The 18,291-nt window shown below is 43.5% G+C and overlaps 1 protein-coding gene across 1 annotated transcript; it reads left to right on the forward strand.

Annotated features, from left to right (window-relative positions):
* The first annotated feature begins 13,797 nt into the window (after positions 1–13,797).
* Positions 13,798–15,346, forward strand: LOC133888949 (vacuolar iron transporter homolog 5-like). Its single transcript, XM_062329352.1, has one exon. It carries the CDS (start codon positions 13,916–13,918, stop codon positions 14,531–14,533), a length of 618 nt encoding a protein of 205 aa, XP_062185336.1. The 5' UTR covers positions 13,798–13,915; the 3' UTR covers positions 14,534–15,346.
* Positions 15,347–18,291: the final 2,945 nt, after the last annotated feature.

The following is an 18,291-nucleotide window of genomic DNA, read 5'->3' on the forward strand; positions in this document are numbered from 1 at the left end:
GGAGGCCCATGGGCTTTCATTATGGCTAGCCCAAAATTTCCTTTTGTCCATGGGGGATGCTTCATTCTGTTCACTGCAATTTGCAGATTGTGTTGTCCCGTGCAAAATAAAATAAAATAAATTGGGTCTTCTTTGACTGGGTAGTATAAGTTCTTAAGTATCTCCGACTGACTTCTTAAACCTCACTCTTTATATATATTAGAGACCATTATAAAAGAATTCACTTTTCACCATATGTAGCTAGGAAGTTCCCGATATTTGGAGCATCCTTAAAGATTATACCTGATTTGCTTTTGGTCTGTTTCTTGCTGATACGTTCATAGTTAGTCGGTGGCTTACTTGAATCCGCTCCTGGCTGTTTAACTTTAGCTATATTTATGAAATAAATTCATGCTATCTTCAGACACAACAGTCTTCGGTAGAGGTGCTGGAGGATAGATTGAGCCGTTAGACTGATGTCAACAATTTTTTTGGTTTGCTCATCATCTCACATGCTAGCTTTTTGATGGTTCTGGTTTTTTGAGCAGTGGACTTCTTCAAGGCGGTGACTGAGGAGGTGGAATTCTTCTAGGAGATGGCTGAGAAGATGGAGATCTACGAGGCGATGATGGTCCGAGGTGTTATGGAGAGTAAATGTTCTCGGGAGCTATCCCTGGTGGAAACACTATGTAGGCCTTCTCCCACACGATAAATGTGTGCTCGATCTCTCCTATAGTGTTTGCTCTTCCTCTGCGGGATGGTCCACCTCAACATGACAGTAATGGTTAACTGCCTCATCTATTTTGACCACGATGTAGCCCTCCGATATCGGACGTCTGTGCAAAAGTTCATGGGCGATGCGGGGATAGCCACTTCGAAAACCACCTTGATGGTAATATTTTTAGCACTAATATGTAGTTCACACGGTGTCCGTACTGTGATGGAGTCTGCTCACAGAACTCCCGTGGACGCATAGCTACTCCAACGATCACCGGAGCTGGAGCACACAACATTAGGAGACGCTATCGGCTGTTCCTGTTTGCTCCCAATGGTGCCCCATTCAAGTCTAATGGCTTCTTGTACTGCTTGTCTTATTTTTTCATCTGCATATTCACTCTCACGTTGTAGCGCAAGTTCAAATATCTCCATCATCCTAGCTCGTTCTGCATCTTGCTCTGCTTGGGATCTTTTTTGACTCTTATAACTGTCGATGGCGCTTCAGAATCCATATTTTCAACCCATCACACCAATGTCTCATGTGCGACCACCGTGCTCCTTATTTCCTAGGGCCAAGGTGAGCTCGTCTCTGTCCCTATCTGGCTTGAAAGAGCCTTGTGCAGACTATGTGTGGACGTCCATAAGCCTTTTTGTAAGAGTTTGTGTTATTTCCTGATCTTTGAAAGTTGTAAAGCATAAACTTCCATCAGCTGAGTAAGAAGCGCCCCTCATACGAAGGAAGTGCATCGATCGTTCATTCTAACCCTCCGTCTCAGGTATACATCTCTCTATATAGTTCATATAGTTCTTGTTGCTACTGTCATTCTTTCCTCATGTACCCATGACTACTGACTTTGTGGGGGTAAAGGTTCTTCTTCGAGTTTGCTTTGTTCACCTCACCCAACTTCTGTGTTTCTTCTGATAACTTGTACTCTGCAAAGGCTTACCAATGATCTTCCAGTTATGGCCAGTTGCTGAAATCTGGCATTGTACCTTTCTGCACACATGTTCTGTTCAGTGTGCCCTTCCAATTCTTAAATGAAATACTCATGATCATTAGCTTCTTACACTTAACTACTTCCATATATGTCTCTTCGGGGAACTCAAACTTCCTTAATATGATGGGCTAAAAGATGTCATTTTTAATTGAATCAGGAACCACGTGCAGATCACCTTGTTCGTCACTCCACAATCTGTAGCAGATGGACATGTGATCCTTAACAGTTATCCCACAAACTGACTTGTACGACCCCGGAAATTTCTCTGATGCAATTGACTCCCCTGTAGGTGAGACTCCAATCATCACAAATCGTCTCATAGGCATCATCAAGGGACCTCGAACACGATGGGAGTGGCCGGTCGGACTAGGGATCAAGACAAAGCGGTGGGGGATGGTTCCCTATGCAAGAATGGAAGAAAGATGGCCACCGGCTCTAACCTTACGAGTATTGGCTCCAACCTTGCAAGCATGCGCGGGACTGCTCGACCCCGAGGGCACCACAGTAGGTAGAACCGGCACTGGCGTTGGAGGCGACAAGCTAGTCGAAGCCATTGCCATCTTCGATGATGAGGAGGAAGATGATGTCATACTCAAGCCAAGAAGAGGCTCTCCCTTACACAGCGGTGAAGGATCAACTAGGTGAACCCTCGGCTTTTATAGCCGGGCCAATCACTTGCGCACGCCAGGGGAGGAAAACGGATCGTCATGGGCGTCGTTTCATGACACTCCCCAATTACTCGCCTAGAGGGCTCATGGCCACGCCTTAGGTCGATCCACGTCCACTGGCGACAGCTTGCGGTGGCTCCCTAGTTTTTTGCGCGTATGTCTCGTCACATTTATGGCTCGAACTTCTTTTGGCGCATGCGAGGGTCGTGGGCATAGGACCCCAGGCGAACCTGAGCATTACCCCATCAAGCGCACTGACATTACCGTCTGTCATCCATTAGCCAGGCCTAAAAATGAGGAGACTACCTCGCTGCCACATGCAACCTCTCTCATGATGGTGCAAGCGGCCCAAGGACGCACCATCAAGGGAGCTGAAGGGCTTACTTCGCATAGGCCATAGGGCGCATTGACTTCGTCAAGCCTTGTCTCCATAAACCGCTGAGGGGGTCATGGACTCCCTCCTTCAGCGTACCCGTCAACCACATAATTTCCTCCAAATTATCATCATCAAGATTCACCATCGTCGCTCATGGTCACCATGGAGAGGCTCCTCAATGGTGAGAAGCTATATTAGAATATACTGACTATGATGCTAGGTTGGAGCTAGTTCCTTCTGGATCCGCCCGTCCCTCCGTACCTCAGGGCCAGTGGATGAGGGGGTACTGTTGGGAGAAATACCCTAGCATGCAGACATTACTAAATGGTCACCATCAAGAGCTCCTCCAAGGGCTCCGGATCCTCAGCCGAAAGTCTAGCTCTGGAAAACCATGAACCCCTCCGGCCACTGCCTCTTGAGATAGGGGAAGTTGCTGGTCTTAGGAAGAAATTGCTGGGGGCCACCTTTAAGGACCCTCGACGCTCTTGACCCCATCAACCTATGCCCGTGAATCTTTGTTCCCTGAAGGCCTCTCGGATCTCCAGGCTCTGAAGCTCTCTAGAGCCTCCAACCCCCCGGAGCCTGGGCAAACTCTCTAAAGGTTAGGAAGTGGGACATCAAGCCTCAGAGAAAAATCAGCCAGAAGGGGCCCACGAGCCATCCTCCTCCTGCAAGAAAGTGACCGGTATTTAATGCCGATCAAGTGGTGGCCATCCTGACATCTCAGTGCAAGTGGAGGTCATCCTGACATTCGGGACAGTACGGTGCCATGCCGCAATTGATGGCCGGTTGAGTATCGCACCCTCTGGGTCACCTACACCATTGTATTTTCTATAGTAGATAATATCTGCTAGTTAAGGATAAATGTATTATGCCTGAACCCAGGCTGTGTAAATTCGACTAGCCCTAAGTCCCTGTAGCATAGCGGAAACTCGCATCGCTATCTTTATAAGAGCTTATTTATATACTTACACCCCGAATGGCACTATAAATACAGACCTATGGCCATCAGACCAGGGGCCAATCTCTTGTTGATAAGAACACATCGATATTTCTTTCTTTCTACTTCTTCTCCAAGCTTGAGTCTCCTCTCTATAGGAGACTTTCGTCGCACTTGTTCATGGAAGATATTTTCTTGCACCAACACATCCCCTCATGGCGAGATACAAACACACCAATCGATTTAAGATTCATGTAGTCGATCCATAAATCAATGAACTCCTCGGTTCCCCAGCCCTCGGCCATGCAGCCTTCCAGCCGATTTCGGTTACAAACATATTTCTTCAGAACTCTCATGAAACTTTTGAAAGGGTACATCAGATGAGAAATATAGGGTCAAGAATTCGTATCTCTTTCATAATGTGAATAATGAGGTACACCATGATATAAAAAAATAATGGAGGAAAACACGTCTCAAGCTGGGATAAAGTCTCAACCACGTCTTCCTGCAGCTTATCTAGCTTGGTTAGATTGATGACCTTCTGTGATATCGCATTGAAGAATGAACACAACATTATGATTGGGTTTTGGACCTTCGTACCAGAATACCTCTAATTGCAATTGAAATAATTATGTCATCATCACATGACAATCATGAGACTTCATGTCAGTTAATTTCAAATCTTTCATGTTTACTAGTCTCTTTATGTTAGTAGAGTAACCGGATGGAACATTGATTCCATGCAAGCACTTGCACATTGCAATTTTCTTCACCTTGCTCAGACTATAGCTAGCGAGACCAAGATATTTATCACATTCTTTCATATCTTCGGGATGTAGATCATGTCTGAGTTTTAAATGTTTTAGGTCCTTCCGTGCTTGGAATGTATCCTTTGTTTTGCTAGGTATGTCTAGTAACGTACCAATCAAGCTATTACACACATTCTTCTCGATGTGCATGATATCGATTGCGTGTCGAACCACCAAATTCGACCAATAAACTAAGTCATAAAAAATAGATTGTTTTTTTTAACATAGAAGCTCTAAGATTAGATTTCAGAACTGGTGTACTCTCGCATCTTTTTCAAGAACAACCCTAAGTCCCTTTACCATCTCATACACCAGTCTCCTAGTACGATGCTTAAGAGGTGATCGAGTCTCAACTTTCCCATCAAAAACTCTCTTGTTGTTGTGGTATGAGTGATCCTTATGAAAAAATTTACAATGACCTAGGTACAATATTTTTTGGTAGTTCTTCAGATACAAGCTCTCTGTTTTATTCAAGCAATGCATACATGCAAAGTAGCCCTTGTCAGTCTAGCCCGATAGGTTACCAAGGGCTGGCCAATCTTGAATTGTTATGAATAGCATTGCGCGTAGGATAAAGTTCTCTCATTTCTATTCATCACATACCCGCACACCATCGTTCCACAGTATTACAAGGTCTTCTATTAATGGTTTCAGATAGACATTGATATCGTTGCCAGGTTGCATCGACCCTTATATCAGCACCAGCACCATAATGTACTTCCGCTTTATACACAACCAATGAGGAAGATTGTAGATATATAGAGTCACATGCTAAGTACTATGACTACTACTCATATTTCTGAATGGATTTATCCCATCCATACTCAACCTAAATCTTATAATCCTCACATCTTCTGCAAATGGCTTCTTATATTACCTATCGATGTTTCTCCACCATGTAGAATCAGTGGGGTGTCTCAGCATTCCATCATCCTTGCACTCCTCGGTGTGCCATCGCATCAATTTAGTATGCCTTTTGTTCGCGAATAAACGTTTCAAATGGGAGACTATAGAAAAATACCACATCACCTTGACATGAGGTCTTTTCTTCATTCCTTCACCATTGATATCATCGTCGTCACCCTTGTACCATGCTTCAGCACAGATGAGACACGCTTCCAAGTCTGCATGCTCTTTATGATACAACATGCAATTGTTTGGATATGCATGCATTTTTTGCACTTCCAACCTCAATAGGTACACAACTTGTTTGGCATGGTACATGTTTTTTGGCAGTATATTTTCCTTTGGAAGCAATTTCTTAAAAAATAGTAACAACTCTGTGACAGTTGTATCAGACCACCCATTGCTTGCATTCAATTGTAGTAGTGAAAGTACGATATGCAACTTTGTGTGCTCTTTCTTGCAGCCCGGGAACAACAATGTTTTAGAGTTTTCTATCATACGCTGAAACTTTTGAAAATCTCTTTCGCTGGTGAAGTTCCCTTCCCCTCCGCGCAACATTTGCTCCAGATCGTCGTTGTAGTTAGCCAACATATGCTCTAGATCATCATCGACCAACGTATCACTAACATACGGTATATTGGTGTATTCGCCAATCGACATATCAGTGCACAAGTCTTCGTCTTCTCTGCCAATGTGTTGTCCTTCCTGTACGATCTCAGCTTCACCATGCTCGGTCCAACATATATAGCCAGGCATAAATCCCCTTGACATCAAGTGAGAATGTATCTGCTGGGTGATAGAAAACTGATTCTTGTTCTTGCAATTGACGTATGGACAACACATGTATTGATATTGTGTGTTTGACTTATGCGTCGCGGCTGCTACCAGAAAATACTCCACACCGTTCTTGTACTTTGCGTTCACACAGCTCGTATCTTACATCCATTTTCTGTCTATCTATAGTTATATTATTATTGTAAATTCATATTCAAAATATCTAGAAGATTTTGCAATCACTAACAAATAAATTACCTTACCATCTACTACCGGTAATTGGTCCGGGTTGGAGGAGCCGCCTTTTGTATGCTTTCGCGTCTGCTTTCGATGAGTGTTTGTTGATGTCACCCCTAGAAATTTTTATTATTATTCAACCCTTATGTATGACTAATTATATAAAAATAAACAAATACGCTCATACATAAAGGTTCTATATTGGAGCTTACTAATTAAATAAAATATAACAAATATAATTGGATCTTGTTACATACCCAAATATCATGGTGAAATTTTCTAATTCATTAAAAATCAAAATAAATACGCTCATACCTAAAGTTTTCATATTAGAGCTTGCTAATTAATTAAAATATAAAAAATATAATTGGAGCTTGCTACATACCTAAATATCATGGCTAATTTTTTTTATTCATTAAAAATAAAAAAGAAATGTGCTCATACCTAAAGTATTTCTATATTGGAGCTTTCTAATTAATTAAAATATATAAAAAAATATAATTAGAGCTTGCTATATACCTTAATTTTATGGCTAATTTTTCTAATTCATTAGAAATCAAAAATAAATATGCTCATACATATATATAGTGTAAATCAATAATAAAGACACTTTCAACCATAAGCTACTAATTGATGCTTTTATATTATAAATGAGGTATAATTGCATCTACATTGTCTTAAACATCATGGTTATAGGTTTATCTCCATCATTTCAAAATCTAGAGCAATTTAGCAAATAAAATTCAATTAGAAATAGATTGGAGATGAAGTTATATGCCTTAGAACACCTAGGGCATGAGAATTCCTCAAAGTTTTGAAGCCCCTAAGAATTTGGTAACCAAAAATGGCCTCCATCGATTAAGAACAAAGCTCCTCTCAGTTGTGCTCAGGGTTGAAGAAGGAGAGGGTGACTTTTATATAACTGAGTTATCATTGCCGGCTCATATAACCAATCAGCAGGGGTGGACCCACAGGGTGGTCCCGGTAGACCCAGAACTACCCTGATCCAGCCCAAAGTTTAGTCTCATTCTTAAAAAAAAAATCAGAAAAACCCAAATAATATTGAACGGTCGGCGGTCGCACGTCAGAATCGATGCCTCGGCTGCCTCCTCGCCTCCTTGACTCCTCGTAGTCCTCGCCTCCTGTGGACGGCTGCGACCTCGATTTCTCACGTCTGTGCCACTGCGGACGGCTGGACGACGTGAGACGCATCACGCTTGCGCCACTGCGGAGTGCGGACGGCAGATGACGCGAGACGCGGCTACACCTGCGAGCCGCGGTGGGCACGCGGCTAGCCTGCGATCAACAGCTCTGCGCCTACGCCTACGCGGGCAGCCTTTGACCAGCGGCTCTGCGCCTGCGCCTACGCGGGCACGCGGCTACGCCTGCGGCCAGCGGCTCTGCGCCAGGCACCCGGTCACCCACGCCTAGACGATAGACGCCAGTATCCAGTACGCCTGCGGGAGTGCGCCAGTGCGGGCTGCGGCCAGCGGTCAGCAGATTTGTGGTCTGCGCCAGGCGTGATACAGCAGAGTTGACTGCCGAGCAGCGAGCGTCAGACAAAAGTGAATCAGTGAACTAGCACGCTGCACGCCCGGGGTGGCTTGTCTAGTCTACTGAGTACTGTCTAGATCAGTACATCTTGTCAAGTTATCATCTTCCCACAGGCTGCAGTGACTAGGTGAGCTAGCGTCTAGCCTGTTTCAATAATTCAATTTTCATGCCATCCATGATTCATGTTGTGCATCACATGCTCACAGCATCAGTGAGCTCTCCGTTCGCCGATTTGTGCTATGTTACCCACTGCCACTTATCCTTGTACGTGTATGATCAGGTTTAGGTGACGACCCTGCATAGATGAAAAGGCAGGGAGATATTGTCTCATTTTTCCGGAAATATGAAGCAAAGACAAAGAAGATTGCGGCTGATTCGGCTGAAAAGCATGTTCAAACTCAAGAACAAGAACCATCTCGTGTTCCGGCTATGGCTGAAGAACAATATCAAGAACAACTACATCATGTTCTGATTCCGGTTGTGGCTGAAGAGCGACCTCAAGAACAAGAACCACCACCAATTTGTGATGTTGATCATCTCGAACATGATCCTGGCTTAAGAGCACCTATTGCAAGCTATAATGTCAATGATCAAAATGCTATTCGGAGAGGATATATTCTAAAAGGTCCATGTCAACCTTATGCCCATGATTACCCAACCAGGAACATATACGGTAAAGATCGTTGCTTTAGTATTATTTGGTTCCATAAATATCCTTGGCTTGAATATAGTATTGAGAAGGATGCGGCATTTTGCATGGTATGTTATTTGTTTAGCAAGGGAGGCAGTAAATTTGTTAAGGGTGGTTGGAGAAATTAGAACATAGGTAATGATGCACTTGAGAAATATGTGGGAGGTATAGATAGTGCTCACAAAGCTGCGCAAGAGAGATATGATTTATTTGTGCAAGGTAAACCAATTGATGATGTTATTCTGGAGGTGTCACAACATGATCTAAGTCTCTACAAGGTTAGGTTGACCTATTCACTTAGATATTTGAGGTTTCTTTTGTGTCAAGGTTTGCCATGCCGTGGACATGATGAAAGTGAGGAATCTAGCAATAAAGGGAACTTTCTTGAACTTTTGGACTGGCTTGCAGGAAATAATGAAGAGGTTAATAAGGTTGTTCTGAAAAATGCTCCAAGAAATTGTATTTTGACTTCCCCTAAGATACAAAAGCAAATTATTAAATGTTGTGCCAGGGAAACCACTAGACACATAATTGAAGAACTTGGTGATGACCACTATGCAATTCTAGCTGATGAGTCTAGTGATATATCACATAAAGAACAACTAGCTCTTTATTTACGTTATGTTGATAAACTTGAAAGGGTATGTGAGAGGTTTCTTGGAGTAATTCATATAGCCAATACTAGTTCTTTGTCACTTAAGACAGCAATTCAGTCTTTACTTGTTGGTCACCACTTGACTCTTACTCAAATTCGTGGGCAAGGATATGATGGGGTTAGTAACATGAAAGGAGAGATTAATGGGCTGAAAACATTGATCATGAAAGAGTCTCCTTCTGCTTATTACATCCATTGTTTTTCATATCAACTCCAATTAGTTCTTGTTGCTTTTGCCAAGGGAAATGTTGGTTGTGCTACTTTCTTTGGACAAGTTTCTCGATTGCTGAATATTATTGGAGTTTCTTGTAAGCGTCATGACATGCTTCGAGATGTTAGAGCTCAAAAACTTAAGATTGCACTTGAGTTGGGTGAAATAGACAGTGGGAGTGGATTAAATCAAGAGATGATGATAACTAGGCCTGGTGACACTCGGTGGGGTTCTTATAACAAAACTATTTTGCACATTATTGATATGTATTCTATAATTCGAGAAGTACTTATAACTCTTGGAAAGGATCCCAAACAAAGAGATGATTGGCCGAACATACATGCTATGGTTGATGTTTTGGAGTTATTTGAGTTTGTTTTCAATGCACACTTGATGCTTATCATTCTTGGATACACAAATGAGTTATCTCAATCTTTGCAAAAGAGGGATCAAGATATTGTTAATACAATGTCACTTGTGACTTTGACAAAAGGAAGACTGCAACAAATGAGGTCTCATGGGTGGGAACAATTCTTTGAAGAAAAGGTTAAATTATTTTGTATTAAACATGGCATTGATATTCCTGCATTGGATGGTAGATATGTGCCTCATGCAAGATCCTCACGGTTTTATCCGGTTCAAACAATTGATGATCATTATAGAAGAGAAGTGTATATTGGTGTCATTGATCAAATTCGGCAAGAGCTTGACAATCGGTTTGATGAGGTAAATATGGAGTTGCTTATTTGCATGTCAGCCTTGAATCCCTTCAATTCTTTTGATTCTTATGATGCACATAAAGTTCTTAGGCTTGCCAAGTTTTATCCCAAGGACTTTTCAAGTGTGTAATTGATAAGACTTGAACTACAACTTGATAACTTCATTGATGATATGAGGAAAGATGATAGATTCAAAGGCCTAAATAATCTTGGTGAGCTCTCTATTAGGCTTGTTGAAACAAATAAGCATGTTATTTATAACTTGGTGTATTTGCTTCTTAAATTGGTATTAATCCTACCGGTGGCGACGGCAAGTGTTGAAAGAGTATTTTCGGCATTGAGTTTAGTGAAGGATAAATTGAGAAATAGAATGGGTGATGAGTTATTGAATAATTGTTTAATCACATATATCGAGCGAGTCATCTTCTTCAAGGTAAGTGAGGATGACATAATCAAGTCTTTCATGACCATGCGAAAGCGCAAAGTGAAGAATCTAGAATAATATTGTAATATGATGTAATCATCCATTTATATAAGACCTTATATCATGTTGAGACTATTTATATTACGGTTTTATAAATTTGGGATTTATTGTTGAATTTACGATGTTATACCGAATTACCGAATTTGTATTGTCTTTTGTCCAATTTTATACTCTTTTACCAAATTTATGGTCTTAAAAATTTAGATGCCTACCCTATGAAAAAATTCTTGGTCCGCCACTGCCAATCAGTGGTGATGTTCTACTATCACTATCGGTTGGTGGATTAAGCCGGCTGTGATGAGAGAGCTGGGCATCACTGCTGGCTCAAGCTATCGGCTGACAGTGATGACCCTTATTACTACTGATTCATAAGTCATGATGATTGATTCTTCGCACGTGGCTTATGAACTGGTAGTGATGTACTATCACTGCTGGCCTATTAGGAACTGGTAATGATAATTCGATATATAAGACTGATTTTATAGTAGTGCGTATCACTACCGGCTCAAGTCATCCACCGACAATAATGGCTCTTATTACTATCTATTCATAAGCCATAATAACTGATTCTTCCCACATGGCTTATGAATCAATAGTGATGTCCCATCACTAACAGTCTATTAGGAACCGGCAGTAATAGTCCGATATATAAGACCGGTTTTGTAATAGTAAAATTTAGATGGATGGCACACACATGAATATTATAAATAAGGATTTTATGGTTGTGGGGATGGATTTTTACAGTCAAAATGTGACTAGGACATATGCAAAATTTCATGCGACTAAGAACTAGCAATTCTCATAAAACAAACAAAACTAGTTGACTGACTGCTTGGAGAACCAAGGGACGAGGTCGTGGCTGTAAAAGGCCAAGTTTGGTATGTAGTAGTGGTACCAGTGGCAGTGCAGATAAAGCATGGCCGGGGCTAATTATGAGTTAAGCATTCATCAAGGAAGGAAGGAAGCTAAGGGAGAAAAAATTAAAGCGATGAGGCGTAAAGCAAGCGAGCAACAAAATGGAAAAAGGAAGGAGACGATAAGATAAAGAAGGATTATGGTGGTGGCCTTTCGTGTGGAGCGCATGCTGATCCCGCACTCCCCTCCATTTTTTACTCCCTAATCCCCCGCAAATGCTCCTGCTTTGTAGCTCAGTCCACCTCCGTTTCTCTGCAGCTGAAATTGACGAGGGCCGCCCCGGCCGCCCAGTGCCCGCCGATTCAGCAGCCACTTAGCTAGTAGCTACCCGATCGATTGGGCCCCCGGCCCGACACACCCACGCAAATAATTAACCGTCACCTCATGCATGCACTTCCATTCCATCGTCACTAGCTGCCTGCTGCATCTGCATGCCGCCTTCGCCTGCACCATCACCATGGATTCAATGGAGATCATATCATCGCGCCACACCGGCCGATCGAGCTCGCGCGCGTATTGTTGACCTACTTTTCTCACAATCGATCGCGCGAGGCAAGTACTCGATCAGAGTCTGCTTTGTTCGTAAAGCAATGATGTGGGATCGATGCTGTGTGCCGCTCTTGTCATCTTCCCTTCAAAGTTCTTGTCTGCTCAAATTAAAGCGCGTACTCTTTTCTTTTCATTTGGATTCGAAAGAAACAAAAAGAAAATAGTCTCCACGAGAGGGATGCATGCGTGCATGAAGTTTGCTGCGCTTAGCTCAATTGGTTTCTAAATCGATACAGCCTTTGCCTTTAACCAATCTTGTTTTTTTCATTTTTCTTGGTATGCATATACCAGTTATAATTATTGGGTTCTTGACAAGCCGCAACGAAGTAGTAGTATATACGTAGATGCGCATTGGCATGTCTAAATGGTTAGATGCCATGTCAAACAGCTAGCTAATAGCCGAGGCCTTTTCCCTCGCGAAGGTGCAATTCCAAGCACAACTGAAGTACGTGATCACTGGCTCATCACTCATCAGAGCCTGGGATAATTGTGGAGAAAATCTGGTTTTTCATCTCGACAAGGAGATCATGTCCTGTCACTCAGTTACTCACTTTACAGACAAACAAACATAGAGCCGAAGACACAAACACCTGCTATGTAACCGCAGGCTAGTATGCCGCCATTCCTGGCGTGGCTATCGTCTATCCTTGATTCTTCAGTTCTTGACGTCTCTCTCAGCTAGCTTGCTAGTGCACTCTTACTAAGGATTCGAGTAGCTAGTTGGTGAGACAAGATTATGGCAATCTTCTTTTCAAAAGGAAAAAAGGAGAACCGTTAGCTAGCTTGATCAGGTTTCTTGTTGCTAAATATTAGTTCCAAATGACCATTTGCAACGTACCAAATCTGTATATAGTTCCAGTATTTCCCTGGAAACGAGCGATGTCCATATATACCTTTTCATCTGTTATTTCTTCGAAGCTACCTACACGTGTTACGTGTAAAGGGCTTGCATGTCATGTGATCATCGCCGGCCATCACAGAAGACTGATGAACAAAGCTAGGCATAGGGCAAAATGGACAAGGCAAGTAACCCCCGTATAGAAACTTGCAAGGTGCTGATCGAGTGTGCCATAAATAACGTTCATGCACATGTATACACAGTGATACGTGCATACTATATATATGTGTGTGCATCGATCAATATATAAAACCCGGCCCAAATATGCAAGCTAAGATGATGCAGTTTCTTCTCATCCACTGCAAGTTTCAGAAAAAAAAAACAAAATATATATACTAGCGTCTATGGCGCAACATATATATACACTTGCCAAATGCAGCGTTCTGTTTCTTTGATCGCGCATGAATTATATTGTCAACTGCAAGCTCATGCATGGCTTGGATGATCTGTTCTATAGCTACAAGGCAGGAAGATTTTGCACTCCATGGCAAGCACAAGTAACAAACATAGGTGGGTGGCCATCCAGAGAGCAGGGGAGCCGGCGGAAAAATTAAAGACGCTTTTCCACTAAAGCAGCAGTTGATCCCCCACTCATATGAATTACTTGGCTGCACGCAACAAACCAAAACAAAAACCCCTGCAGAGACTAGAGAGGTGATCAGAACCTCTATAAAACGGGCCACGAGCTAGCGTGTGTCCGCCACACTGACACTGCTTGCTACTATATCACTCACTCCTTAATAAGTAGTACATTAATTGTTGGTCTCCTAGCTAGCCTCATTGCACTCAGTTAGTTGTAATCGATTACTCAAACACAGCTAGACAGTCCCGTGCCATGGCCATGAACGTCGTCGACGGCAAGCTGGCCGTGGTGGACGCCGAGAACCCGGCCATTTCGGCCGAGTCGCCGTTCGACCTGGCGCAGCGCGCCAACTGGCTGCGCGCGGCGGTGCTGGGCGCCAACGACGGGCTGGTGTCGACGGCGTCGCTGATGCTGGGCGTGGGCGCCGTGAAGGCTGACGCGCGCGCCATGGTCATCTCCGGGTTCGCGGGCCTCCTGGCGGGCGCCTGCAGCATGGCCATCGGCGAGTTCGTGTCCGTGTGCTCGCAGCGCGACGTGGAGCTCGCGCAGCTGGAGAGCGACGGCAAGCGCGGCAGCGAGGAGGAGAAGAACCTGCCGAGCCCCGTGCAGGCCGCGGCGGCGTCCGCGCTGGCCTTCTCCGTGGGCGCGCTCGTGCCACTGCTGGCGGCCGGGTTCATCGGCGACTTCAGGCTGCGGGTTGGCGTGGTGATCGCCGTGGCGACCGCGGCGCTGGCCACGTTCGGGTGCGTGGGCGCCGTGCTGGGGCGCGCCCACGTGGTGAGGTCGTGCGCGCGGGTGGTCATTGGCGGGTGGGCCGCCATGAGCGTCACGTACGGGCTCATGAGGCTCTTCAGAGCCAGCGGCATATGAATCAGCCCCGACATATGAGCCCTCACACTTTTCGTGTGGCTTGGTCGGTCTAGTTATGCTTCTGCAGTACTTGCGTGCGTGCATCTCCTGATAACCATAGATGATGCACGCGATTGCTAGCTCCATCAGTAGCTCCGGCAGCCCCTTGATTTCCTTCCCCTGTATCGATCCATCTGTCCTGTCGTCCTTGCATCTAATGTAATGCTCTCGTGGCCTTTACCATGCCGCGCTACTGTAGTAGTAATAATAATAATAATAATAAAAATAATATATTTTTATTATTGTATAACAATCCATAATTTCTAATACAGATTCTGTTTTTTAAAACATCGGTATAACTTATAGATTCATACACGTACTTTTACTATTACACATATACTTATACAATATCTATTTATAACCGGAGATGTGCTGATTGCTGAATGTGTGTAGTACGTAATTTCAGTTGTCTTGCAACTTTGCTACTGCAGGTGAGTGAGTGCTGACAAAGATGAGATGTGGATAATGAATTGCATGCCCAGTCCGGTCTGCTGGCTAGTGGCTACACATCTCACTCGGCCATTGACAAAACTAACCTTTTGAGGCCTAATCAATCACCATGCCTTGTGCCACTGCCTATATTATTTCTCTTCCCCGTCTCCTTCTCATCGGAGGCGGGACCCACTAGCTACAGGCAACCAGTGTCCTCAAGGACAAATTAACTCATCGAGTACGCGTCCACATCAGCAGAACAGAGACTGCACTTGCCGGGCCGGTAATCGGTATGAGATGATGGACCGGTAATCGGTATGAGATGATTTCAGAGGCGAAGCTGCAGGTATTGCCGACAAGTGCAGTTTCAGCTGCAGTAGTCATTTCAGCTGCAGGTTTCTGCAAGGCAGAGCAAGGACTTGTATCTTCTATCCATTCTTTGTATCTTCACCAGTCTAATATCAATATAAATACAGATTTTTGGATATCAAACCAAGTGGGGGCAAATTTTTCTGAAAACTCGTTGTGTTCTATCCATTTTATTCATCTCCATCATTTCTTCAAGCTTGAATCATTTCTATCAATTGGTTCTGTCACGTTTTATTCGTGGAAGATATTTTCTTTCAATAACAGTAGTCTTCGGTGTTGTAGGGACCACAATCCATCATTTGGACTTGAAGTTTCATTTGCTGGTTGATGACCTGTTTGTAAGTTTTGAATCTGGTTAGGCCATCTCTAACAGAGGAAGCAAATTTGCAGAAGGCAGTGCTACAGTACTTTGCGGTACCGTAGCACCGGAAAATCATCTCGAGCAGAATCGGTTCCTGTGCTACTGTGCTGTTACAGTATTGCGAGAGAGAAACCTGTATTTCTGCGGAGTTAGGCCATCTCCAGCAGAGGAAGCAAATTTGCATTTGGGTGGTACAGTGTTTGCGGGGTCACTGTAGCAGTACTGTAGCATCAGTGCAAATCTGTGGAGTTACTGTAGCACCCGTAACACTGTGCAATACTGTTTACAGAATGCCTGCGAGCTCGGTGAAAGGAAACACCGTCGGTTGCTGTAGCTGTACTGTTCACAGAGTCTGACAGGACCCAAGACAGAAAAAGAGAGTAAAAATTAGAAAATAAGGTAGCTGCTGGAGATAAAAAAAATAAGAGATGCTGTAATAGTGATAGGGGATGCTGTAATAGTATTTTTGAGGATGAAAATTTTAATAGCTACTGGAGATGATCTTACTGCAGCACATAATACTGTAGCAGTGCTGTAGCAACACTGTTTATAGAGGTTGTCAGTGGATCCAGAGAGAGAAAAAGAGGAGTAGAAGGTAGGAAATAGGGTAGCTGCTGGAGATGAAAAAATAAGGGACGCTGATGGATCCTAGTCATTTTTCAGGATAAGATCCTAGCTTTCATTAATCCTCTGCTTATCAACATAAGCAGTTCTCGGAAGATCATCTACTGTCATACAGGGAAGTACTCCTTTATACTGTGAACTAAAGACGTCCAAATGGGCCGTGCCAACTGGGCCGGCCCGAGGCACGGCACTGTAGGCACGGCCCAGGCACGGCACGGCCCGATTACCGATGGGCCGGGCCGGCACGGCACGACACCACGACGGGCCGGCACGGCACGGCCCGGTCAAGTCGGGCTGGCACGGCACGGCCCGGTCAAGTCGGGCCGGCACGGGCACGGCCCAGCCCGGGCCGGCACGGTCCGGCCCGGCACTATTTTCTATTTTTTTATTTATATTTCTAATTTTTTAGCTATTTTTAAATATTTTTTTATCTATTTTTAAATATTTTTATCTATTTTTTATATTTTTATCTATTTTCTATATATTTTTTTTATGTATTTTTTCATTTTTTTATATATTTTTTATCTATTTCAGCCCGTCGGGCCGAAATCGTGCCCGGGCCGGCCCGGCACGGCACGGTCACTGACGGGCCGTGCCGTGGGCCGAGGGGAAGGCACGCGGGCCGGCACGGCACGGCCCGTTACTGTAGATGGGCCGTTTGGGCCGTGCCGTAGCCGGGCCGGGCCGTGCCGAGTTGGGCCCGTGCCGGGCCGGCACGAACGGCCCATTTGGCCATGTCTGCTGTGAACTACTTTTATCACAAAGTTTTTGCTGTTTTCTGCATTCAGAAATTATTTGTCCCCATTAAACGAGAATCGATTCTCCGCACATAAATGATCAATTTCTTTGAAAATCCCTTGATCCATATCGTAGCCAGATATCCTTCTGATTCAGTAAGTTTAACTGAACTTGACCTGACCTGCTAATCTAGACTTTCAATCGGCATTCCCTAACCGCTTGCATCAATAGCACCATAACTGTATAAACGGGTTAATTCGCCTGTTAAGAAGTGTTTGGTTGAATAGAGATGTGGGATAGGATGATTTTATTTATATATTTAAAGATGAGATGATTCTCCATTTTATATATATATATATATATATATATATATATATATATATATATATATATATATATATATATATATATATATATATATATATATATATGCGCTTATTTAGTGGGTGTGATAAACAAATCTATATAGGTTGATTTTGATTTAGATTAGCCTCAAATGGGAAACTGAGGTTGTACTGCGAAATGGAGTAATGCACTAAGAGCCAAATTTGATTATGTACGTCGGATATTACAGTGTTAAGATTGTGAACACCGGTGAATACACCGGACTTTTTGTTGCAGAAGGGTGATTTGGTGGATTGGTACACACTAGATTATCCGATGATAGATATGGGATCACCAAAAGTTTTCACCGGATCTTTTCTTGCAGAGAGCAAAAATTTTCTGGAATAGATAGTGTTACATTCACTGGATGATCCGGTGTTCACAAGCAGAACACACCGGACATCCAATGTTCATATTTTTTTAGGATATGCTCTAAGTTAAAGTTTTTGATTTTATGCTAACCTAAAGATATTTTGAAGTGTGAAGAAATATGTTTGCTTGTTTCAAGGTGTGCAGGTGACGGATGTAATTTGGGGGTCGATGGCGGGTCATTAGGGCTAGGCGAGTGCTTAGGTGTCGGACGATCAAGGAGGGCTGGACGGAGTCAAGGGTGATCCTAGTTGTACAGATGAAAATTAAGTAAAGCATGAAATGAAGGATAAAGATGGCGTGTTCACAAAGTCAAATGAAGATGCCACTGTAAGTGACAAGGCAGCCTGGGAGATCGAGAGCGGGAGAGACTTACGAGTAGTCAAGATCGCAAGACAGAGAACACGCGTCATCATCGAAGCACTTGCTTTAGGTGGAAGCA

Source organism: Phragmites australis, chromosome 13, assembly GCF_958298935.1.
Source record: "Phragmites australis chromosome 13, lpPhrAust1.1, whole genome shotgun sequence".
In the NCBI taxonomy this organism is placed as follows: domain Eukaryota; kingdom Viridiplantae; phylum Streptophyta; class Magnoliopsida; order Poales; family Poaceae; genus Phragmites; species Phragmites australis.